Raw genomic sequence first — 19,752 nt, 5'->3', positions numbered from 1 at the left:
GCATGTGTGGGGGGTTTCATTTATTTATTTATTTTTAATGGGCTACACAAGAACATTTTACTGCTCGTATCGTGGATAAACACTGTTAAATATTTGATTTTTTTTTTAAATCATTATTGTTATTATATTTTTATCTCTGTGTCCACGGCACCATGTATCTACGCTTGCAGCAGGCTCTCCGATTGGCTTTTACGCGCCTCCTCGCCTGATCTGCTTCTCAGGGGGAGGAGGTGGAAAAAAGAAAGAGCTGTCACTCTGCCTCTTGTTTCTTGTTCCTGCATGTTGTTCCTGCAAGTGTTATTAGGAACACTTCCTTTCATATATCAAGGATTTCGTTCAGCAAGAAAGTGCCAGGTTTAAAGTCAAAGTCAAAGTCAAAGTCAACTTTATTGTCAATTCTGCCACATGTACAGGACATACAGAGAATAGAAACTTCGTTACTCTCAATCCCTAGATAAAATAGAAAATGAACATTTAAATATAAGAGTGATTAAAAATGCAAGTAAAATATTTTAAAGTAAAAAAAATTAAATAATATAATACAATTTTACATATAACAAGAAAGCTATACAATATACAATATAAGGGTAAATGACATTGAGTGCAAACCAGGCAGAGTAGTGCAAATAGGCAAATAGTGCAAATGGAGATTTGGTAATGTACGGTATGAGATAGTGTAACACAAAGTCTTATGAGGGTGGATGGATGGATGGATGTTCTCCCCAAATACAGGGGAGTCCAAACACATGGATAATACTTTATAATACAGTCCTGTAATTAAATGGAATTTTAATGTATTTTATTTGAAATTACAATGTAATTTATTATTGTCATTATTTACCCACAAATACTTAAATATAGGCAAAAACAATATTTTCCCATCTTACATTGTAAGTACACTGTGCTTTTTGGAGGGAGTGCTCTATATTATAGAGCAGTTTGACTTTTACATGCTTTATACTGTAAGTAATTTAAAGTTCGGTATAAGCATAACATCCATCATGCATAATAATGAATATTAAATAATAATGTAAAAAAAAGATGTAAAAACACAAGATTTAATGTTTAACACAACAGCTGCTACTAAAATATCTGTTTTTTCCCCTTTTTTATTGATTTGTGAATAATCTGTCAAATCTCTAAAGGCTTTTGCAAAGACAATATGTGTGAATTGCAGCTTTCTTATCGTTGAACATTATCTTGTGTATTGATCTGGTCACTGTTTGTCTGCCAGATTGTGCTCTGTCTCCGGTTTCTACCATGCAAATGCTTCCTTAGAAAACGCCAAACTTTTGTGTATGAGAAATCTCTGTCAGTTGGAGCAGCAATTTTCAGACTGTGGCTCAATTAAAAACCAGTGTGCTACTTCCACCGATGTCCGTGTAACTAAAATTTCAACCTGGTCTTTGTCATTTTTTATTAATAATAAACATAAAAGATAAAATAATGGTATGTCAGGTGTGAAGTAGAGCATGGCAGAAGAAGTTATAGAACCAGTAAATTAGAAAAACAGTCTGGCTTCTGACCTTCTCTTTTGATGCGTATTTCCCAGAATCGACACAATAGTTTAAGAAATAGAGGTTAAACTGTGAGGGAACTGAAGGTGCCTGAAAACTGATCAATTGCTGCTTTTTTTGTTTTATTTACTGAACCATTTAACACTGACCTGTGAATCATTAAAGCATAAAACAGGCACCAAATACAAATGATAAACCAGTGTTGTGTCGAAACATAACAGAAAATTTAACAAAGAACTAATTTTAAAATATATCTTCAGGCCCTTTGTTAGTAGCAGCTTGATGCAAAAACACATTTACCCCCCATTTCTTTAGCTGAATGTATTAAAAATGTAAAATATAACACAGTTTAACAGATATTTTTGAATCAACATGATTTCAAAATAGCTATTACATTAAAAAAATGTAACCCCCCCCCCCCCCAAAAAAAAAAAACAAAAACAAAAAAAAACCCCAGAGGAAACTGCACAAGTGTAGGACAAAATAAGTAGGCATAACAACAAATCAAACAAACAAAACTATCTACAGCAGATAAGCAGTATCTGAGCGACTTCACACAGGACCTATGGGATGCATCTGATCTATCTTTTGGTCGCTGAAGCCTCATCAGATGATTCCAAAGTTGAAATATGTGATTTAAAACATCATCAATATGTAGCGAAGAGGTCAGGAGAGCAGTACAACAGTGAGTGTAAAACACATGCGCTCTATAAAACAGAAAGGTACGGTCTCATTTTGGTCCACCATGTAATTCCATCTAGAAGGCATCTGATTAGCAGTGGCTTTATTTTAGCATGAATCGAATACAAAAGAATTACTTTTTATTATTTTGTTGTACATATACATTGGAATTGTGGATGCTTCATACTGTGCAAGAAATATAAATAGCCCAATGGATAACAAGTAAAACACACAATAAAAGGCAAACAGTCGAACAGTCTGACGTAAATATCAAGGAATACTGTGGCAACAAGGTGTCTCTGTCTGAGTGACCAGTGTAAGCGAAAGAAATGACCACTGCAACTAAAAGTTGTTTCAGAGTAATCATGTGAGTAGGCCTGTGCATGACTCCATCATGCATTAGTTAACTTTAAAGCTTGAGGGACAGCTCGTTTGGTGGCTTACTGCAGGTTTAAACACTAGCATACCAATGAAGGAGAATCAATCCAGAGTTGATTTGATGTGAGAGGGCAAATTGCTATCAGTTGACAAACAAAAGTCGAGTTTTTCTGAATTAACAAGACCTTAAAATTGCAACAAAAACAAAACAAATTTAATGAGCAGTACTGGCTCGCTTTCCTAGTTTAGTTTCGTTGTATGTCTAAAAGACGGGATATATTGATGTATTTGTCTAATGAAGATACATTTTAAATGTATCCTCTTATATCCTGAAGACATGTCAGTTCAACTAATCCTGGAGATGTTGGATGCTTGACTCTTTTCCACGTTTGGTCCTTCTTCTCCTTCCTGCTTCATTGCTACACCTGCCTCTTTCTCATTCACACGCATATATTCTTTCTTGCTTCTACTGACTTTCATTCATCTTCTCTCCAGAGAAGACCTCCACCTATCCGGGCTCTCTCGCACCTACTCTCAGTACAGGTTACACTGTTGTCTGCAAACATTATAGTCTACAGAGACATCACAAGAAGGGGCCCAGGGCAGATCCCTGATATAATCCCAGCCCCACCTTGAATTCATCTGCTACTCTTACTGCGCACCTCACCACTGTCTTGCAGATTAGTTACACTGATTACAACACATTCAATATGAAATCGTTTGACAGCATCAATATGAAAGTAAAGATTGTTTCATTTCATTGATTTATATGTGCTTTTTTAGATGTCATCTAGCATCCATAAATCATAAAACTGAAAATGAATAAATACAAGAAGGGTAACACCCTCTTTCACTGAGCAGAAGCTTTTTTTTTCGCCCACACAGTGAGCCATCTTTGCTAGCATAGACGATCTTTGACACTTCTCACACAGCCTTTACGCATGTCCGGTGTGACATTTCAGTGCAGCTGCCTGTGACGGCTGCACAAACACACAAACACTGTCAGTAAAGAAGCTCAAGCCTGTCGCGTCTGAGGGCACTTTCGACGGAGAAACCCACCGTAAATGGGTTTATCATTACACCGGCCGTTACTTTCATCGTTCCCTTCTACATGGATTGAGTGCCGTGGATGGATATTATTGTCGTCCTACCGAGAAACCTTACATCGCCCTGTCCGCTACGGCAGCCATAGCTCGGTCATCGACGCTGGAGGTTGGTGGGCTGCCATTTAGTTAGCACCGGCCGGCTAAGCTAACGCAGCTAACCGACTATGTTAGCCGGTTAGCTCACTTTAGCTAAGCGGCTAGCCTAGCGTAGGGCTGTGTTTCTCTGGCGGAAATTTACCCTGGGAATTTACCCCTCCTGGTTTTGGTATCAAGTTACGTCCTTTTATTACTGCCTTTAAAAAGAGGCGGAGTAAGGTTTGGGTTCAGTTCTTAAGGTCTTCTGTTAGGTTAGATTATTTTTTTAGGGAAACTGGTAGAGTTAAGTCTGTGGTACCTCTCAGATGAGTAGTCACGTTAAAACTGTTGTTACATAATATCGGGCTCATTTGCTGTCTCGTCGTCTTAATGTTAGTTTTAGCACTACAGTAGTTTTCTGTCTCACTTCTGTTCCCATAAGAGTGAACTCTAACCTCGCTGTTTCTCCGTTTAACAGAGTACTGTAATCTGCCCCTACAATGGCAGTCTTTAGTCACCAGGTGCTCCTCGCAGTTACAAGATCAAGGTAAGTCAGTTGGACACGGTTTCTTTTACTTTTAGTACCTAACAGTTTTATTTTTACTTTTGCTCGAATACTTTCGCTTATTGTGTGTAAGCTGGAGCAAACTGTGAGTCGGGGCGTGTTGTTGGGCTCTGCTACAGGTAAACAAAAGAGCACGAGCCAGTGCTGGACAAGGATCGATGCTGATACCGAGTTAAAACAACACATTTAAGCCTGGATAATATTTACACTTGCTTGAGAAAACGCTCAAATTAATCAAATTAACTTACAAGGGAGCAAACTCAGAAACCTGAGGACAATCTTTAAAAACTACAGGAGGAAAAAGAAGTATGAGGAAAACAAAAGCGAAAAGTAAGGGAAAGAAACCCCACAACAGAAAAAATTACTTAAGGGCCAAAAATACACAAGGACACACATGTTTATAAGGAAACACATTTTTTTATATAGTGAAGGAAATATATGCTTCACTTTTTAAGGTTTAGTGGAAAAGTAAAGAACACACACATTGTCTCAGCCTCCACCACTCTCAGCACTGGAGCCCCCCAGGGGTGTGTTCTGAGCCCCCTGCTGTACTCTTTGTACACATATGACTGTGTGGCCACTACCAGCTCCACCACCATCATCAAGTTTGCTGACGACACCGTCGTGGTGGGCCTGATCTCTGATAACAACGAGACGGCCTACCTGAAGGAGATTAGGAATCTGGAGAACTGGTGCCAGAGGAACAACCTCCTTCTAAACGTCAGTAAGACAAAGGAGCTGATAGTGGACTTCAGCACTAAGCAGGAGAGGAACTACCAGACCCCCGTCATCAACGAGTGCCCAGTGGAGAGAGTGGACAGCTTCAAATACCTCGGAGTTCACATCACGCAGGACCTGTCATGGTCCTGTCACATCAACACCGTGGTGAAAAAGGCCCGACAGCGTCTCTACCACCTCAGACGCTTGAGAGACTTCCAACTGCCCTCCAAGGTGCTCAGGAACTTTTACTCGTGCACCATAGAGAGCATCCTGGCGGGAAACATCTTAACCTGGTTCGGGAACAGCACCATGCAGGACAGACGAGCTCTACAGAGGGTTGTGCGGTCAGCTGAGCGCACCATCCGCTCCGAGCTCCCTGACCTGCACTCAATCTACAGCAGGCGGTGCCGGACCAAGGCCAGGAAGATCGTGAAGGACCTCAGCCATCCCAACAACAGACTGTTCTCTCTGTTGAGGTCAGGAAAGCGATTCCGCTCCCTGAAGACCAACACAGAGAGACTGAGGAGGAGCTTCTTCCCGCAGGCGATACGGTCTCTCAATCACACCACCACACAGTACTGACCCACACATATGGTTCTTACACACACACTGGACTTTCTGGACTTTGGTTTTGCACAACACTGGTCACTATATTCTTCATTTCCGGTTAATACTTGTACAGCTGCTGTTATTGTGTATATATTTATTTATATTTAGATTTCTTCATACATTCTTATATAGTTCTATATTGTGTATTTTGTTGTACAGTTATTTTATTTTCAACTTTAATTTATATATTTATCTTTATCTTATTCTTCCCAGTTAAATTTACCCTTCATTCTAATTTGTGTTGTACAGTTATTTCATTTTTAACCTTAATTTATATTTTATTCCTTCCTAGTTAAATTTACCCTTTTTAATTTTTCATATTTATTTCCTTTCTTATTCATAGCCTTTTCCTTTTTTGTTTTCTTTAGGTCACGAGCAGTTGTCCAAGCATTTCACTACATATCGTACTGTGTATGACTGTGTACGTGACAAATAAAAATTTGAATTTGAGACACCAACAGGACCATCATTAAAGTAGACAGAAAACTCTAAACTCAGGCTAATCTAAAGTAGTTGTCCTCTGGTCTGAATGTGTAGCTACTGTGAAAAACAACAAAAATGCATATGTGCTGTTTCAGTGTAAACGTCAGTGTCACCAAAATAACTTCACGTGTCACTGATAGTCAGTATCAGCTCTCTGTTGCATTCTGCTGTGTTGCAGGAGAGTGTAGTCACACAGTTATATAGTTAACTATATAACCCATTCTTGATCCAAGAACAGAAAGGGCAGGTCAGTTTGTTTGTAAACTTTTTGTGCATCCTGCAGGTAAACAGTGTGCATTTAAAAAATAAATAAATAAATAAATATAAGAAGATGGGTTGCCACTGTTTCATGTGCGTACATACCAGAGGGGGGGATAACATCCTCATCTAATATTAGCGTCAGATGAACTTTTTCCATAATTCTGAGAACTGTTGGAAGAATAAACTGATTTCGTGTCTGGACTGCAAGAACTCTGAATAAGTTTAGGTCTTAGACAAGAGTTTTAAGGGTCCTTAGATAAGTATGCAGTTGGTTACAGTTCCCATTGTTAACTGAAAAGCACTTGAAGGTGTGTAGTCATCAGGACAGCTTCTCAGAGGGTGGTTACCCTCAGGCAGTGCCTAATGTACATTTAGTAGCAGGCACTGTTTGAGGTCGGGGGAGTGTCCTGGGGGCAAACTGTGACCTTATGTTTGCTCCCCAAACTGTGAAGAGTCCATTCTTAAACTGCATTAATATGTATTTGCTAGCAGAGGCTCTTTCTGGAGGTATATGGAGGTAAACTGTGACCTCAAACAGTGCTTGACACTTACACAAAAGCCTACAGAAGTGAGAAAAGGCCTCTGCATTCATGTGTGTATAGTAGCAATGATGGTGTTTGGAGGAGGAAGTGGTGTTTCATTGCGGGGGTTCATTGGATTCCAGGGACTGCCGGAAGATTCAGTATCCCTCTGAAAGCGTTGCTAAAACAATAAGAAATTTTCAGAAACAGATGAAGGTTTCCTAGAAGGAGCTGAACGAGTGATGTGGTGATTCATCCAAATATTTTTAGAGTGAATGTGAACGCAGATATGTGTACAATTCTGCGAGCTGGAAGTAGTTTCTGTTCGGCTGTTATTATTATGGGTGTAATTGCTGTTTAATGACAGCTTTATAGCTGATAAACGATATGTCGTATAAAAGGTAAAGTTTGAGATCACTTCCCCTCGTCCCCCTTAGTATATAGAATTGGTTAATAGACTTTTTTTTTTCTTCTAAACATTAGCTTTTTTCAAGTTTTCACCAGGGTACCTTGTTGTATGTTGTGACTTCACTATCCTGCTAGTTCAAACCAGACATACTAGATTTAGGATAATTAATAATAGAGAGTCTGTCTGACATGGCTGAATGACGTCAGAGGTTTCCACAAAATTAGCTTGACCTTACTGGTTAACGACAGTCCCACTTTCAAAATAAGAGTCCAGTCTAAGAGCAGTAAAAATGGGTCATTTTGTGGGGGATGTTTGCACAAATTCCTTATTTTTCAGAAATATTTTTTTTCTGGTTTTTATGAGTAAAAGTTCCACTCAGAAAACATCTACGTTTAATTCATCACCCACTAACTTAACAAACATCGTTTAAATGTCACAGTGGAGATTTTTGAGGTTTTAAAGCTTCACAGACAGATGATTTTAGACCTAAACTTTATCTCCTGTGTGGTAGTGCAGTCAGTGCCCACACCACAGTTCAAATAAAATGAGCCTCTTATTGAAATTTGAAACATTCACATATTGTAAAGCTATCCGGTCGGCCCGGTTGGACAATTTGAGTCCACTTCTGGATTGCTAGCTGTATATTTGACTCCCCCCCTCTGATTTAAATCCAGAGGAGTTCATTTACAGCAATCTGAACCAGAAGCTATTCTGTGTTTGTATTCAGTAACATAACGTTGTGTTATTGATGGTCTCATCCGTCACTAAAACATACATTTAAGGAAAGTATTGTCTAAGCAGTTTTTGTTTCTTCTCTGTCAACAGGGGATCATATTTGTTATCCAAGAGGCATAGCTGCTCCTCCTTGTCTTCCAAAGCCTATCTCCACGTAGTCCCTCCTTGCCACGTCTCGCCTTCGTTCCCACTCAGGTCCTCCCGCTATGGTCACCATCACTGTTTCCGTGGCCACCCCCTTGGTCGTAGCCACAGCTCTGTCCTCCTCACTCGCTCCCTACACAGCTCAGGTGTTTGGCTCCAGGACATAAAGCAGGAGGACACTAAGACTTCACCACTACCACCACCTGCTGCTGCTCACGATGCTTCTTCAGGAGATAAAAAGGACTCTCCAGCTGCTGCGCCTCAGTCCCAACCTCCATCTGCTGCCCCTCCAGCACCAACAGCCGCCGCAGCCACCGTTGCTCCGGTTAAGGACAAGGCACTCGTGAAGAAGTCTCTGTATCAGAGGTTCGTGGATGAGTTGAAGCATTACTACAACGGCTTCCGGTTACTCGGTATCGACACCAAGATTGCTGGCAGGATGGTGTGGAGGCTGCTGCATGGACAAGTGCTCACACGCAGGGAGAGGAGAAGGGTAAGGGAGCTTAAATGTTGGATTAGTCTGACTAATTTTAGTCTTTAGGGTTTTCAGGATTGTAGCGTGAGTTTAGTTTTTGTTTTTTGAAAATGCTTACGTTTAGTTTCCATCTCACAGCTTTGAAGCCATCTTTCCACAGCTCTGTCCTGCATAATTTGCAGGCTGTTGTGTTTATCCTGCTGTGATGTGCTGTAATAGGCTGCAGTCTGGGTGCAGCAGTAGTTTGTCTGGTTTCTACTCATTTTCAAACCCTCAGCTTGAGAGTCATCCAATCCCCTTCCACCACCACCCTTTCTGTCCTGTTACTGAGATTCATTTCACACCCAGCTCACTGGCTTTGTGTCAGAAGGAGCTGAGGACGATGGATGTGAGGTTTTACAGTCTTTGTTCAGTGACTCTGAAAATCCTGAATGACGTTAAATATAATCTGTGGCATGAAATCCTGCCATTAAATATGTCCTGTCTCTGACTGCCTGACCTGCTGTGCGTTAAGGATTGACTGTTTAAACACTAATCCCCAGTGTAGTTGGTGTTTTGGGATTCAGAGAAATATCACGGTCTGTATTTTATCAAGAACCTGTACACGCCTATTTACTCCTAAAGCTGAAGCCATTTAGTGTGCTACAGCTATGAGGCTGAATAAGTGTATATTTTTTTTTTCTTTTAATGGTTGTTTTCACCTAACAGCAGCACTACAGAGGTTTTATACGCCTGCTGAATGTCTAAATATATACACAACTCGTGTGATTTCACAGCTTGTCATGTTATTATATCTCTAATGACCAAACTATTTTAGCAACCAAGAAGGTACAGTTGTGATCACATATATTATACAGGAATCTATCAATCTATGTATCTCTGTCTCTGTCTCTCTCTCATATATATATATATATATATATATATATATATATATATATATATATATATATATATATATATATATATATATATATATATATATATATATACACATACACATACACACACACACAGCGCTCAACACAGACAGCATCGTCAGAAGGAAGAGGGCAGGGCAAGCTAGCGAGACAGAAGTTAAGCTCTCCTTGCAACATGGCAAATTGAACCTCCCCCACCCTCATTCAGATCTGGCGTTTGGAATTATTTTGGTTTTCATGTGACGTATGACCCTGAAGGTAAGCGCATCATGGACTAAAGTAAAACAGTATGTTGGATGTGCCACGCAATGCTCAATCACATGGGTGGGAACTAGTGTGTTAGCGCAGTTAGCTCGTTAACGCCCCCCGCAAGGGGCGATCAGGGGTAGCTCGTTAACGGAGATTTGCCGTGTTGTGGCGTTAATGTCATTTCAACGAGATTAACGCTGACAGCACTAGTGGGAACACAACGAATATGACTGCACATTTACACCAACGTCATCCTAGTGCAAAGACAAGTGGAAGCAGACAAAAACAACAAGCATGCATGCTACAAACTTTACCCGACTCATTTAGACAGCCGTTAGCACATGATTCTCCTTATGGGGACCTGATATATTTAATATTGTGGCGAGCTCAGACAAGGTGGAGACAGAGGTGTCGTTTGGTCTTGCTTCCCGTGAGCTAGCCAGGGAGCACAGCCGTTTATTGACATCTGCAGAAGAACACTGCCGCTAGCTAACTGCTCAGCGCGGCAACCGCACAGCAACAACAACACACAGGGCGCCCTCTGACCCCGGAAGGAGACACCGCCGCAGCGAGAGGGCGTCACCCGTCACTATGGCAACATAAACAAAACATAACTGTACAAACAGAACCCCAAACAGCCCTGACCCGCTACATAGCCCCCACCTAAGGGGTCAGTCGTCCCCGACGACCCCATTACCCCACACAAAGTCCTGCAAATGTCCAGGTGCCTTCTTTTGGCGCACTGGCCGGTCACGACCGGCGGGGGAAAAGTCACTCGGGTCAGAACATGGGGTGCCACCATCATCACACTTCTGACACCAATGTGGCGAGCTCAGACAAGGAGGAGACGGAGGTGTCGTTTGGTATTGCTTCCCGTGAGCTAGCCAGGGAGCACAGCCGTTTATTAACACTGCCGCTAGCTAACTGCTCAGCGCGGCAACAGCAAAACAACACACAGGGCGCCCTCTGACCCCGGAAGGACACACTGTCGCAGCGAGAGGGCGTCACCCGTCACTATGGCAACAAAAAAAAAAACCATAACTGTGCAAACACAGCCCTGACCCGCTACAATATGCTGCTGAGAATATAGCCCAGAAGAAGCGTATAGTATAGCTTTTATTTTGGAAAGAGCCATTTCTCTGTAATAAACTCTTTCCCACAGATGAGTGATTCCTCAATCAGATACAGGGCTTGCAAAATCGCTAGCCCGACGTCCCGGGGCTAGCGATTTTTCCAGTCGGGCTTTGTAGGAAGGAAAAATATATTGTCGCGAGCTCAGACAAGGAGGAGACGGAGGTATCGTTTGGTCTTGCTTCCCGTGAGCTAGCCAGGGAGCACAGCCGTTTATTGACATCTGCAGAAGAACACTGCTGCTAGCTAACTGCTCAGCGCGGCAACAGCACAGCAACAACAACAACACATAGGGCGCCCTCTGACCCCGGAAGGACACACCGCAGCAGCGAGAGGGCGTCACCCGTCACTATGGCAACATAAACAAAACAACTGTACAAACAGAACCCCGAACAGCCCTGACCCGATACATAGCCCCCACCTAAGGGGTCAGTCGTCCCCGACGACCCCATTACCCCACACAAAGTCCTGCAAATATCCAGGTGCCTTAACTGGCGTGGTAGGCATGACTGCTACGGTTGGGGGCTCGGCGTGTGGGTCGACAGAGGTAACCCATGAAGCATTGCCCTAGCATGTGTCGCGACGGGCCGCCGCCGCGGTGCGCTCGCGCTATCGGGACCCGTCGGGGGACTTGCATGGCCACTCACACCCTCTCTCTTCAATCGCCAGTTTCCCAAGCGGGGAATGTTCTCCTCGACAGCTTGCTCCAGCCTCTGAATGTCTCTCTCCATTACAGCGAGGGTGAGCTATCCCACTTCTGACACCAATGTGGCGAGCTCAGACAAGGAGGAGACGGAGGTATCGTTTGGTCTTGCTTCCCGTGAGCTAGCCAGGGAGCACAGCCGTTTATTGACATCTGCAGAAGAACACTGCCGCTAGCTAACTGCTCAGCGCGGCAACAGCACAGCAACAACAACACACAGGGCGCCCTCTGACCCCGGAAGGACACACTGTCGCAGCGAGAGGGCGTCACCCGTCACCATGGCAACGTACACAAAACATAACTACAAACAGAACCCCGAACAGCCCTGACCCGCTACAATATGTCAATGCTTTTGCATTCTTTCGGAAATGTAGCTGGGTAATTATGTCATTGGCGTCGATGAGCCACTGTCAATATGTGACATATTGAAATCACGTTTTAATTTGCGCTTGTTTTTTGCTTTCACTTTGCAATCGCGCGAACTGTGTATAGAGAGCGACAGCACTGATTGGTGAGTGATGATAATTTGCGCACCAATTCCTCTGACATCGTCTTATCAATCGTTAGCTTACTATGCAAACATGACAAGTGAAATCTCCCGCAGCAAGCTTAAACATATGAGAGGTTGATCGCGCAGAGAATCGCTGACCTGTGTGTGTGTGTGTGTGTGTGTGTGTGTGTGTGTGTGTGTGTGTGTGTGTGTGTGTGTGTGTGTGTGTGTGTATGATAATGGAAATAGCCAGTTTGACTGACAAGCTGAGGGCCGTTTATGTCCTCACAGTGCCAGCAAGTCTACATCAATATTTGACAGAAACTGTCAGTTGGTTTACTTTTCCTGATGACATGTGTAGCGCTTCAGGTACAGTTATTGTTGGTGAAGCTGGGAAACAGCCATGGTCACACATGTCCTCCATCTTGAACTGCAGCTGGCGGTCCTTATTCTTCCTGGCATAGCAACTCGTGAACTAGTTCTGCTGCATCACCAGCCACAGTTGAGCATGGAAGAGAAAGTAGATAGCACCCATAAATTTGCACCTTATCACAGATGCATGGGCTACGTCCACACGTATGCAGGTATTTTGTTAAACCTCTGTGCATCTTGAAATGCATTTTAAAATTCATTTTCTGTGTTTACACAGAAACGATGTCAAAGGTGTGTACCTTTATCTCCTTTTACTTTTGATTTCAGACTGTGTGCTGTATTATCATTTGTGGGCTTTTGATTGGCCAGCATTTCTTCACTGTTATGGTTAAAGTGTACCTCTGGACGTACCCTCGGTCGCTGTCAGACAAATATCATATTGGTGCATCCCTGACAGTTAAACTGTAAACTTTGATCTGTGCTTTTATAGGACCCCTCGTCCATGGCTGTCCCTCTTCTACCTCTGCTGTGGAAGGACCCACAGTCAGCAGCACCACAGCATAAATACTGTTGTCTTGCACTGTTTCTGTTTGTTGCAGCTGATGAGGACCTGTGCTGACCTCTTCCGTCTGGTGCCCTTCATGGTGTTTATCATCGTCCCCTTCATGGAGTTCCTTCTTCCCGTCTTCCTCAAACTGTTCCCAGAGATGTTGCCCTCCACCTTTGAGACGGAGACCAAAAAGGCATGCACACACACACATACCCATACACACACTCTGCTGCCTGAGTGAACTTATAATAGGGTTCATTGGGATTATATAACCTTTCAGACGTGACTCCAGCAGGCTGCTTACTTGATCTAATCTTGATAGTTTACTCTGAGACACGTGTCTGGCATTTATAAGCACAATGTAAACTCTAAATGTTTTGTTTTTTAACATGTTGTCAGCAGACAACCTTTGAACTTTTTATGTGTTAAGTAGGTGCATCTGTCAACAACTGTAACTATTCCTATGGCCTGTTCTGATATCGGTCTTTCTTAAACTGCATCATCATTTCTGATGTGTTAAACGCCGTCTTCCCTCACGCACTGAAAGTTTCTGTTGTGTGCGCCCTGTTATCTCTGATCCTGCGTGGTTGTTCTGGAGCACAGCTGAATGATTCAGAGATATGTTGTCATGCTGCTAGGCAGCTTGGAGGTGTCTGCTCTCTGAAACTTAGTTAACAATAATAACAATTAAAGAAAAGAGTAAAACAGCGTTAAAAGCAATGTCAGGGAAAGTCCAAGCCAAATGTAAACTCAACTTACTGTGATATACATTTTATTATTTGCAGTAAGCAAAATGCTGTCAAAGGGAAAATGTGGGCTTCCTTTTTATTGAGCTGTAAAAGCTTCTTATCCTAAACATTCTTCCTGATACCTATACTGAAGCATAAATTAGTTTCCCATAAAAAGCTCTATGGTTTCCGTATAATATATATAATGGGTGTTAAATGCAGCTAAACATAATCAATCAGAGACTGTGTTTTGTTTTGTTTTCCCCCCCTTCTCAGATGATCTTGTCGCATCACTCTGATCTCTTCCCCAAAATGTTTTCCTCTCTAAACTTTAAGGACATAGTTTCTTTAGCCTCTCTTTGCTTGTTGCCTTGCATTTTTAAACAATTGTTGTCATCCTGCAGGAGGAGAAGCAGAAGAAAGGTCTGGCTGCGAAGCTGGAGCTGGCTAAGTTTCTGCAGGAGACGATCGCTGAGATGGCTCGAAGGAATAAAGCAAAGTCGGACGATGAGGCGCAGCGCTTCTCCAAATACGTTCAGGAGGTGAATGACAGCAAACTCGTTGCTCTAACGTTGTTACTGATCCGCTGTCACGTGTTTGAGGGATGACTGAAGAAGCTTTACTATAGTAATGCGTCCGTAACTTTCCATTTCAGGTTCGGGGCACAGGAGAGCAACCCCAAACGAAGGACATTGTCCGCTTCTCCAAGCTGTTTGAGGACGAGCTGACGCTGGAGCACCTGGAGCGCCCCCAGCTGGTGGCTCTGTGCAAACTGTTGGAGCTGCAGCCTATTGGCACCAACAACTTGCTGCGCTTTCAGCTGATGATGAAACTCAGAGCCATCAAGTCGGACGATGAGGTGAGACTGAAAGCTCGTTACCACAAGTTTACAGCTGTGACTAGGAGAGATACACAAAGGCTGTAAAACTAAACAACCATTAATCATCTCAGGTGACATCACAGGCTGGGTTTAATCATCTGCCAGTTATGATCAGATTATCCCTTTCTCTTCTTTCCTGCTTTACTTAGTGTCTGATGTTACTGCACATAAAAATAGTACATCTTTAACAAGAAGTAAATCTGTAATAAATGTCTCTGACTTGACTTGTTTCAGATCAGTTTTACTACAATGTTTCCTTTTAAGGTAGAAAGTTCTGAAACACCAAATATATACTCTTTTTACTGTGCTGCATATGTACACAGCTGCTAGACATACGTTGATCAAGCTAAAGAGTAACTTTTCTCATGCTTCAGTTTTTCACTTCCTCTTTCATCCCTTCACAGATGATTGCAGCCGAGGGTGTGGCGGCCATGAGTGTGTCAGAGTTGCAGGCAGCGTGCCGCATTCGTGGGATGAGGTCTCTCGGTCTTACTACAGATCAGCTTCGTGAGCAGATGCAGCAGGTGAGCAGCCGGTTTTTAACGTGTTTTCTTTAAGTGTTCAGTTGGGAGTCGCCCACAGACACCGCTGTTTGAGGTCAGCTGGAGCAAAATGGTTCAGATTTGCTCTTGAAGACAAGTTCATCTTGGAGAAAAATGAGGAGTACTGTAGGACATGATGGCAAGCTATTGGTCCAGTTATTGGATCTGCTTTTCAGCCTGTTGAGACTAATATTAGCAGGTTTGCCAACTTTGCAAAATAAATCCTTACAAATACAGGCATCCAAGAATATAAATGCACTGAATGGGTTTTAATTGGAAAAATAATAAAGGAAAATGAGGAAATAACAGAATAAAATAAATAAAAAAGTTATTGGTGTTTACAACAACACAGATCTAAATTAATGAGACAATCTCACCACCACCGATTTTTCCATCCAGTTCTTAAAGTCAGGATCAGGTCGACGTCTGATCCAAATATCAGAGCTAATTAGAAAAAACCTTTTAATCAAAAGCAAACCTTTTATACCTTTCCAGTAATCTCGTTTCATAAATGTTTTTCTCTCATCTAGTGGCTGGACCTGCACCTGAATGAGAACGTTCCTCCATCGCTGCTGCTGCTCTCCAGAGCCATGTACCTGACAGACCTCAAACCCAAACCCCACGTCATCCCGCCTGTTCCTAAGATCGAGGTTCGTCCTTTGCAGACAATTTAAAATCCTACAACTTAATTCACTGACCTATCAGTCGGCCAGAGAAAGCTGCACAACGCTTAACACTCCAGCTGTTTAAAAACAAAAAACAAAACAGGATCGTCTTTGCTAATCATGATGGAAATAAAAACTGTTTTAAATACAACCAAAAGAACAGAGTAGAAAGTAAAAAGCTGGAAATATAAAAACAGGTTTTGAATGTGAAATAGAGCACATCTGAGAAAGAGAATGATAATCAAATTAAACCAGAGCAGTTTATGATTTTAGATGTGTTCTTCTCACCTCATATTTGTTGGTTGGTCTGCAGAAGGTTGGTGTTACTCCAGAGGAAAACCCAGTAGCAAATACAGTCCCAGTCAGCAGCGACAGGTTGGCAGACCCTGCACTCATCATCAAAGACAGACCGGTCAGTGCACGCCTAACAAAACCAAACACTGAACCCCAACAACACACATGAGCACGAGATCAGATGAACTGTATTTATGACACAGGAAATTGGGCCAAAGCTGCAGGTCTGCAGAGATTTCCTCCTCAAGACCAAAACTTTATTTTCATGCTGGAGGAGCTCTGCTGCCCATTTTTAGGCATACTTGAGTGCATGGATATTTTCTGAGATATAAGGGACAAAATAAATTACTAATCGTCATTTATACCTCCCAACACAGGACATAAAGCCAGTCAGTTGTATCCATTATTATTATCTAATGATATATTTATCATATTTTTCTTCTCCTCTATCGACTTTTAGGCAGAGGAAGTGAGAGACAAAGCTCCAGCCGTGTCAGACAAACCTCTGACTCCTGCTGAAGTCCTTCAGGTGAGTGTCCACAGAAACCTGAATGGTTTCCAGTAATTTCTTCCCACTTTGGTCTCATTCGTCTGTCACACTGACCTGAACATGCGATTGACGTGCTCTTATGATAAATCTTTTAGGTAATCACTGAAAGCAGAATAAAACATAGACACAGAATAATAAATTAATCCGTGAGGGTTAAAAATATCTGAAAACGACCTGTGACTGTCACACAGTCACATTTATCTTTTAAAGTCAGTCCTCCCAAGATGTGTAAAGACATTTTAAGATTCCTTGTACGGATTTTTTTTCATCTTATTTTTAGCATCTTTCAAACGAGTCTAATTTCAAATGTTAATGACTGCCATGAGTCCTGGTCGTTTGATTTCTCCTTTGTTTATTTATGTTTTAAAGACGTGAAATCATTTTTATCCGTCATGATAAATCAGTGAAACATGTTAATGATGCCTTTGCAAAGTCTGGGCCTAACTGAGCGCTTTCAGAGCTGATTAGTGGTGAACTATTCACTCCTGGCTGCTGATTCGAGGTGTTCTTTAAGCTCCAGAGAGATTGTACTGTGCTGCAGTTTGTGCAAGGTGTGAGTGATGTCAGGTGATGAGCTTTTTCTCTCAACTTTCAGTTGTGCAGAGCACCGTTTGCTCACCCTGCCCCCCAGAGTGAGACGGCCAACAGGAAGGTTTACTGTAACATCCTGAGGCAGTCTAAAAATAGCATTAGTGTGGGAAACCATAAGAACATACCTAAGGGGAGATTGGATTTGTGCCTTAAGTTTTGACATTTTAGACACTGAAGTTAAAGAAATGCACTGTTATTTGGGTGTATTATTGGGATTTTTTTTTGTGCAGATGTTTTAAAAATATTTTTTTCTACATTTGGAAGATCACACAAATCATGGGCTCCAAATACACAAAGAAGCAGACATCTTTTTACCTCTTTCCTGCAAACATCTTCCGCTCTTTATGGATTGTTAATACATTCACGGCTAGTGTGTAAAAGGCCAAGTCAAGCCACAGGTCTAGGTGTATGGGCTTCTTTATCTACCGACAGCTCATGGCCGTAAATTCTTCAGAATTGCATATTCTTCAATGTGTTTGCCGTGTTTTCTCAGTGTCTGGGCACCATGCTGCAACTCGTTTGACCCAGGCAACAACGTCACTGTGTCCATTGTATTTCTTGGGTCACTGCAGACTTATTAACAGCGTTAAGAAGAAATTTGTTTTGTCTTGATACATGTTCAGTAGGAGATGATAATGTTTAAACACTCTTCCAATCTTTTCCACAGGCCAAAGCGGCAATAGAAGGAACCCAGAAGAGCAAGATCAGTGCGAACGGCGTGTGAAGATGAGCAGGAGAGCCTGGAGCGAGGGGAGGAATGGACGGGGCTAAAACCCCTTATTCTGTTTTTGAACCAGCATCTCACCCAGGAGTCCTGCCCGCTCCTCATCTTCCTCACTGCAGGTTCGGCGGCTTCACCTCAGCTTTGCGCACCCCGATCTCTGACACTCTCCCAACGTGCTACCGCCCTGGCAGTCAGCTGATGGCTGCTGATTCTGTGACCTGAAGTCATTTCCTGGTGAACTGTTTGTGACCACGATGGTTTCTCCCTTTGTACATTTGTAAATATGCTCATTTTTGTTTTTGTGTTCTGTAACTGAAGCAGCAGCAGCTTTGTACAGTTTGTTATGCGCATACCAGGTTTTATTTGCAGGTGTTTTTAACTCCTGTGCCAGCTGAGAGAGAAGTCAACCCTTTTCTTTTTTCTTTTCTTTTTTTCCCCACAGTAGCTGCCCCACCTTTGTTAAAGTCAGCTGTAGGCACCAGAAAGATGCTGCCTACATAAAATATAAAAGGTATTAAAATGTCAGAGATTGAGTTGATCTTATGGTGAAACAGCAGGTTTAGATTGGGGTGGGTGGGGGGGTGATGATGACGTGCTGCTGTTAAGTGAAGAGGGGTTCGTCATTAAGTGCGAGCTCACTGGTACAGCCACTGAAAGGACAAGCTATTTCAAGTGTATTATGTTTTAACACTATGATGCTAAAGAGTCTTTAAACGGAAAATGCTTGATGTCCGCTCGCGTGGAGAAGCTGTAAGCCTGAAGCCACACATGAGATGATTATTTTTTGGTATCGTGGCTGATTTGCCCAAATGTCTAACATCGTTATGCCCCCATATTTACTGTCATCAAAGTTGGAAGGTTTCTCCAGCTTTGTGTGTGTGATGCTTCAAACTCCCTGTAAACATTTAATGGAGAAGCAACTTGTGTGGTGTTTTATTTCTTTTTTCTTTTTACCCCACTCGTTGCTGTTTATCCGTAGGCACCTCCTGGAAGTGGATGACATAACTGAAAGGACATTTTAACTCCAATCATTGCTGGTTAAGACTTGTTTCACTGGTTTTACACATGTGCCTATGGTTAGAGGGTGATTGTTTGTCATCAGAATATATTACTTTGGTTTTTCAGTCACCTCTGTGTTTGAAGCGCCCAGTTGCACCTTTTTCTTTATAGACTAATGTCTCCTGTTTGGCCCCTTTCCCGTTTGATCCAAATGATTCCTCGAATTATAATCACCAGTGTTGTTACTGATGGGAAAAGCAGACACCTTTTCAATCATCTCTACATCCTGCGCTGAAGGAGATCAATAAAAAGACTCAAAACTTTCTCTCTTTTGTGCTTCAGTTTTTAATGGATGTGAACTGTTTTTGCAACATTGTGTCATCAGTAACGGATCAGTGCTTTCTAAAGAACCCTGTAGTCACACCTGACTCTGGGGTCAGAGGTCATGATGGGTGTACTGCAATGCCAGTTCAGCATATCCAGGCTTTCTTTGTGTTCGCAGGTTTGACAAACTCAGACCCAGTTAGAGATAAAGGGTGTCAACTTTCTCTTTTTCTCTGCCCACTTCAGAGCCGTTACAGTCATTAGTCTCATTAGTTCATAGCTTTTAATGCTTTCAGTGTGTTGTGGATGAGTGCCAGCTAGTTACTCGAGCTCTTAATTCGAAACTTTAGTTACTCAAAACTTT

At 42.2% G+C, this 19,752-nt stretch overlaps 1 protein-coding gene across 1 annotated transcript; it reads left to right on the top strand.

The window, feature by feature from the left end:
• The first annotated feature begins 3,535 nt into the window (after window positions 1-3,535).
• On the top strand, window positions 3,536-19,387 carry letm2 (leucine zipper-EF-hand containing transmembrane protein 2). The gene is made up of 11 exons (XM_004547042.5): window positions 3,536-3,788; window positions 4,236-4,304; window positions 8,151-8,697; window positions 13,141-13,284; window positions 14,224-14,361; window positions 14,475-14,678; window positions 15,104-15,223; window positions 15,772-15,891; window positions 16,220-16,318; window positions 16,661-16,729; window positions 18,009-19,387. The coding sequence occupies exons 2-11, from the start codon at window positions 4,258-4,260 to the stop codon at window positions 18,063-18,065; spliced, it is 1,545 nt and encodes a 514-aa protein (XP_004547099.4). The 5' UTR covers window positions 3,536-3,788; window positions 4,236-4,257; the 3' UTR covers window positions 18,066-19,387.
• Window positions 19,388-19,752: the final 365 nt, after the last annotated feature.

Source organism: Maylandia zebra, linkage group LG12, assembly GCF_041146795.1.
Source record: "Maylandia zebra isolate NMK-2024a linkage group LG12, Mzebra_GT3a, whole genome shotgun sequence".
In the NCBI taxonomy this organism is placed as follows: Eukaryota; Metazoa; Chordata; class Actinopteri; order Cichliformes; family Cichlidae; genus Maylandia; species Maylandia zebra.
The sequence above is the reverse complement of the archived record's forward strand: the minus strand, read 5'-3'. Positions and strand labels throughout refer to the sequence as shown.